At 57.9% G+C, this 6,569-nt stretch overlaps 1 protein-coding gene across 1 annotated transcript; it reads right to left on the bottom strand.

The window, feature by feature from the left end:
• Nucleotides 1-1,808: 1,808 nt before the first annotated feature.
• Nucleotides 1,809-5,048, bottom strand: EPOP (elongin BC and polycomb repressive complex 2 associated protein). Its single transcript, XM_025362633.1, has one exon. The coding sequence runs from the start codon at nucleotides 4,613-4,615 to the stop codon at nucleotides 3,476-3,478; it is 1,140 nt and encodes a 379-aa protein (XP_025218418.1). The 5' UTR covers nucleotides 4,616-5,048; the 3' UTR covers nucleotides 1,809-3,475.
• Nucleotides 5,049-6,569: the final 1,521 nt, after the last annotated feature.

Raw genomic sequence — 6,569 nt, forward strand, 5'->3', positions numbered from 1 at the left:
CTTAGAGACCCAGACAGAAATAAGACTGTGACAACCACATCCCTGACAAACCAAGGCGGTGGCCACCAGCCCTAGAGGACACGGGACTGGAGGAGGGGAGGGGTAGAAGCAGCGGCTGAGGACACCTGGGAGGGAGAGCAGACTTCCTCAGACCCTCTTGGGCTCCAGTGTATTGGCATGGGAGAGGGAGTCCCAGATCCCCAGGAGCTCAGAGCCTGGGGAAAGCCAGGGATTCCCCTTTCCCCAGGCTGCTCCTACTGTGGCCCTCGCTTGGAAGTGTGCTGTTTCCTGTTCCAGCCCCAAACACCCAGTACCTGTTTGCTTCCCCCAAAAAGTCTAGGCAAGTTTCTTTATTTTCTGGGACTCAGTTTCTGGGGTGGGCTGAATGGTGGAACCCAGAAAGATGTGTCCAGGTCCTAATCCCCAGCCCCACTCCCCTAGAGCCTATGAATATGACTTCATTTGGAAAAAGGGTCTCTGTAAACGTAGCTTAATTAAAGATGTCAAGACAAGATCATCCTGGATTGTCTGGTGGGCCCTAAAGCCAATGACAAGTATCCTCGTGACAGGAGAAGGGAGGGCCATACAGTGGGAGAATGGGAACTCTGCAGCCACAAGCCAAGGAACATGTGGGGCCACAGAAACTGGAAGAGGCATGGAGGGGGCCCTTCCCGAGAGCCTCCGGAGGGAGTTTAGCCCTGCAACGCCTTGGTTTTGGACCTCTGGCCCCAGTAAATGGAAGAGAAGAAATATCTGGGTTTGTTGTTGTTGTTGTTTTCTGAGGTGGAGTCTCACTCTGTTGCCAGGCTGGAGTGCAGTGATATGATCTCAGCTCACTGCAACCTCCGACTCCCGGGTTCAAGCGATTCTCCTGCCTCAGCCTCCGGAGTAGCTGGTATTACAGGCACGAGCCACCATGCCCAGCTAATTTTTGTATTTTTAGTAGAGACGGGGTTTCACCATGTTGGCCAGGATTGTCTCGATCTCCTGACCTTGTGATCTGCCCGCCTTGGCCTCCCAAAATGCTGGGATTACAGATGTGAGCCACCACACCCGGAGGCTTAAATATCTGTCTTTTAAGCCACCAAGTTTGTTGTGATTCGTTATGGCAGCCCTGGGAACTAACGTAGTTCCCTATTCTGTAAAATAACTAGAATTAAATCTTATTTGGCTAAAAGGCGTGTTTTTTAACTCGCTGCCCCGCCCCCTTCCAGGTCGAGTGGTAACCCTTTCACTTGTAGGGTGGAGGTGGGGGAGTAAAGGTGGGGGTAGGGGAGTAAGGGTGGGGGCAGGTGGTGCAGGGATGAAAGAAGCTAAATTGACAGCATCTCCTCCTGCCCCGGAGGAGGAAAGTCCAAAAAGAGTATTTCATGCCCACCAGCCCTTCCTCCTTCACCCTGAGCTCACGCCATCGTCCCGTGCCCGGCTCCAGGCAGGCGGGTGGGGCCCACACTGACCCAGAGCGCATTACTAAAACCAAGGGGCCTTTGAAAACCAGGGAGTCTGCTTTCCAGACTTCTCCTAACAGCTCCCCTCTTCACCGCGATTCTCTCCCCACCCCTCGTGTCTGCCTTCTTCCCGTTCTCCATTCTTTGGGGGGCAAAATAAGATGGAGACCCCCGAAGCACAGGGTGGAAGGCACTCCCCCACCCTTCCTTCCTCCTCCCACAACACAGCTGGAGGGGGAGGGGAGGTCAGCAGGGTTCACAGAGGCCAGATGTTAAGGAAAAAGAGAGAAATGCCCACCCCACGCCCACCCACCCCACCCCCACCCTCACCCCCAGGGAAAGAAAAATGAAAGGAGACAGTTTTTAAAACAAACAAAACTTTTATGGTCCAAAACAGTTTTTCTCAAGAATCTGCTCTATGCAAACAGTAACAACTTTTTACAAAGCATTTTCACAGAAAAGGAGACAAGTCCTTCCCCAGCGTGGGAACAGTTCCTCTCTCACCTCGTTTTCGGGGGGAAGAGGGGGCGCTATTCACTAGTGCGGGGCAGAAGGGGCACTGGGTCCCTCAGTTGTTCGGCAGATTTAAAAGCCCCAGCTTCCCTTCACACCTCAACTTGCCATCTGCCTAAGACCTAACCTCCCCTGACCTCACCTGGGTGGAGGAGAAAACGCTTCCAACCCTCTCTGACTCAAGATCCTCCTAGCTGGAGGGCATGGCAGAGGGCGTGATCCAGGCCTATCTCACCCCTCCCCTGGAAAACAGAACCTCTGACCCCAAACCTAATCCCCTGGCCCTGCCCCCTTCGGATCCATCAGATCTCTGACAACTCCCGCAATGCCTGAGGCTGGGACATGTTGCGGGGGAAGCTTAAGGTACCTCAGCGCAGATCCCATCCAGACTCAAACTTTGTCCTTTCAAACCCCAGGGGACTCTTGCAGTTAGGCCAAGAGTCCTTTCATTTACCACCTCTGCAAAGTGCAGCTTGTTTTGTTTCCACTCTTTAAGGGGGCTGAGTTTGGGTGTCCAAGAATGGACTCCGGCCTGCCTTCCACCTCCACCCCCTCTCATCCATAAATCGGTGGAGGCCCTCGAAAGGCGACTTGTTTGGTCTGATTTTATTGATTTCTTCCACCTTCTATTACTTTCCCTGGGACAGTGTCTTGCCCCTTCCCCAGGCAAAGTAAGCACTTTTCTGGAGAGGAGGTCCCTCAGCCCTACCCGTCCTAAGGAAAGTAAGTTGGGGGAGAGGGCTGATTAATCAAGGTTGGGGGGAATCTTTCTCACCGGCCAGACCTTACACTCGGAAAGCAAACAGGGAAAAAGATGGGAACTCCAAAACTGGACAAAAGGGAAAGGTCAGCGGCTGAGACTGAAGATCTCACCAATTAGGGGTCACCTGCACTTGAGGGGGCCTAGAAAGAGGACAGGAAGGGGGTGATCTACCTCTTACCCAAGCTCCCTCACCCATTGAAGGCTCCAACGGTGCTTGGAGCGTTAGGGAAGGCCTGAGGGGAGCAAAGGGTTAAAGGCCTGGACAGTGGGGGTGGGGGATGCCCCCAGGGAGCTGCCAATCATCTCCCCACCCCCACCGCAGCTCCCGCACCCCAGGCTCGCCCACAAACACAGTAACAACCGGTTTGTCCATCACCGAGGTCTCTCTCCTCTCCTTTTTTTTGGGGGGTGGGGGCTGTCTTTGAGCGGTGGCCTCCTTTGCTCCCACTGGGGTGCAGGCCCTGCCTCCAACGGTCCGAGATGGAAGGGGGCAGGGATTGGAATCTATGTCATCAGCCTTTCTTGCTTAAGCCTTCTCCCGACTCCAGCCCTGGGTTTCTTTGCAAAGGATGAGGGGGAGGGACTGTCACCCCGAACACTTAGGTGCTTGAAGATCACTGTCATTTAGGTCCCTCTGCCCACAGCTCCTAAAATGTAAAGGAAGGGGACAAATGTGAGAAACGGGGCTCCCTCCTCAAGCCCGCGGTTTGGCCATGGTCCCAACTTTTCCCCTTTGGCAGAAGTCCCACGGTCAGCTTTCATCCATGTTGATCCCCCAGAATTTGAGGCCAGGGGGCTCAGGGACAGCGGGACCCCCCATCTGCCACCTCCACAGCGGGTGGGCGGGCGGGGGCTTAGAGTCTCCCTGGAGGCGAAGCGAGGATGCCGGCTTTAGGTCTCCGTCTTCCCCGACCACCAGGGCCGGGGGGCAGGGGAAGCAGTTGAGGAGGCTGAAGGTGCTCGTGGTGGGGAGCGTCGGTGCAGGACGGCGGGGCTGCGCGGTGCGCGCAGGGGGCGCCGGCCGCCGGCGTTTCTTGGCGGCTCCCCGAGCCGACCCTTTCGCAGGCGGCCGCTCTGGCCCCCGGCGCAAACTCGGGGTATCCAAGGCGAAGCCCTTCGCGTAACACCAAAGTTTCGACCGGCGGATCAGACGATCGAAATGTTCCTGGCGGAGATCTCCAGGTGCGGCCGGAGCCGGGCTGGCCGTCGAGGGGCTGGCCGCTGGAGCCTCGGGGGCGGCCGGCTGGGGGTTTCCATCGACTTCGGCAGGCTGGCCGGGCAGGAATGGCCCCGGCGCCGCCCCGGGACCCGCGGGATCGGTGGAGAGGCCCGCAGGTGGCGACGGAGGTTGGGAACTGGGCTCATGAGGCGGGCTGGCGGCTGGGCCACGCTGAGGCTCGAGACCCGGGGCCGGGAGAGGCAGGGCCGAGGCGAAGCCGGTGGTAGATTCCCGAGGGCGCGGGGGCGCAGGGCAGCGGCCCGGAGGTGCACAGGAGCGAACGCCGAAGTGCGGGAAACCGCCTCCGCCCTCTTCCTCTTCTCCGCGGCGGGGGCACGCTGCGACGTCCGCATCCTCGCTGGACGCGGTGTTAGGAACGCTGGGCCGCCCGGTCGCTGCCCAGAGGTGCTTCAGGCCATCCGGGGCCCAGCCGCCAGGGCGCAGGGGGGCGTGAGGGCCCCGCAGCACAGGAGACCGCGCCGCCAGCTCCCCAGGCCCCGGGCCCAGAGAGGACGCCCGGGGCTTGGCAAGGGCGCAGAAGGCGAGGGCACGCAGGCACAGCGGAGAGAATTCCTGGGTCCCCCGACATGGCTTCCGGGGCGTGGGAGAGCAGGGCGACCCTCGCGGGGACGCCGGCACTGCCAGGCGGGGTGCGGGGCAGAGGGTCTCCATGGAGCAGCCTGAGGGGTGCCCACTGAGGGGGTCCAGGTCCCAGCGGCGGGATGCCCTGGCTGCCCGAAGAGCCCACGGGCGAGGGGAACATCGCCCCCCGTCGACGGGGAGGTCTCTGCTCACGGGCGCCCCCGGCCCGCTACCCAGGGCCGCAGAGCTCGGGCTCTCTCTTCGCTCTCCTCACGCGGCCCTCCCGGCAGCCGGACTCCTGGGTCCCTGTGAGTCCCAGCGGGGTCGGCCGCCCTTCTGCCGCCGCGTCCCCTTCGCAGCCCCGGCGGGAGACCCTCTCGAGTCGCCCGAAGCGCAGAGGCAGGGGAAACAAAGCGGCCTGCGGCCGCGGGAGGCGGGAAGGACCCCGGGCCCGGCACCCGGTGCCCGGGCCCAGGCGGCGGGGAGGGCGCCTTCCGCCTGCTCGGTTTCTTTCTTCCCCGCTGGCTCCCGGAGACCGCGTTATAGAGAACTGCCCCCTCGCTGCCCCAATACCAGCGCCGGGGCCGCGAGCCCGCCGCTGATTGGGCCGCACCGCCCGTGACGTTAGCCCGGACCCCACCCCTCCGGCGGCGCCGCCCCCGTCCCCATTCCGCACACAGACACACACACGTGGACCCGGCGCGGCGGCGGCTGGGAGGGAGCGCGGGAGGGAGCGTGCGCGGGTGGGATCGCGAGGGGCCAGATGCGCCGCCGCACGTGGCCCAGTGGCGTCCTGGGATTTCGTCGTCGGAAAGCAACTTGTTTTTTCCCGAGCAGTCTGGGTTTTGCATCTGTAAAATGGGACGGTTCATATCTGCCCTCTTGGGACTAAAAGAGCTATGTGAATCAACGTAGATGAATATCAGAAATAATGTTTAGGGGAAAGATGAAATGAGGCAATGGTTGTTTACAAGCTTGGCACAGCAGGGATTCTAGCGGGCCGTGAATGGCCCTTAAAACAGTACGTGGCACACAGCAGGCTCAAAAAATGCTGTAATGTATAAGTAGTTAAGAACTCAGTAGTTATATGCAAGATGAACAAAGAAAAAAATAAATTTGGAAGGGTGGGAGTGTTATTACACCCATGGAAGCCGATAAATAGGCTGTCTCAGTACCTATTTCCATTTCTCTGATGCAGTATCTAAATACTCCGCCTCAACTAAATTCAGAGTGCTGGCTCTGCAACCCCTGACCCCCAATCCCAGGATGCTCCGCTCTGAGGCTTGATCTGCCAAACAGGTTGAAGAGGCCAGAGGAGGGCACGCACAGACCCTCACTCTCATATCCCCCAAGGAAAATAAAGAAAAAGTGAATTTCCAGTACAAATTCTGCAGCACACACGCCCACCCTGTTCTATCCCCTTAACCTTCTTTAGTTTCTGCATAGCTTACTGTTACATAAAAGTCTGTAAATGGATTTATTCTTTAGTGTCTGTCTCTCCCATTAGTCTGGAAATGAGTTGATGAGAACTTCATCTTGATTGGTGGTGCATCCCTACTGCCTAGAACAATGGCCAAGATATAATAGGTGCTCAATCAATATGTGTGAATGAATGAATGAGCAAGTGAGTGAATAAATGATTCCCTGGGATATTTCTCTCTTGAGAAAAATCAGGTTATTGGAATACTGCCATTTTCTATCTGTGGAAATACAGAGATTGGTATGATGGCTTGGGGTAAAGGTGTGGAAGAATGCTGGGGGTGGCTCCAGATAGAAATATCTTATTCTGGGGCCAGGACAAGAAAGGGTTTCAGAAAGGGGACAAATGATGCAGCTTGCCTCTGGGCCCTTCTAGAGGTGACAACAGAGGTGTAGTTTCCCTATGTGTCAACAAATAACATCTGGAAGGACAGGGGTAAGGAGGGTCTGCCTCCCCCACCTGCAGACTCCAGAGGTAAAGTCCCTAGATGGGGCGAGGGTTTGAGGAAGGAGGAGGTGTGGTGTTCCATTGCCCAAAACACTCACCCTCTAACATCTCCTGCAG

This window comes from Theropithecus gelada, chromosome 16 (genome assembly GCF_003255815.1).
Source record: "Theropithecus gelada isolate Dixy chromosome 16, Tgel_1.0, whole genome shotgun sequence".
In the NCBI taxonomy this organism is placed as follows: Eukaryota; Metazoa; Chordata; class Mammalia; order Primates; family Cercopithecidae; genus Theropithecus; species Theropithecus gelada.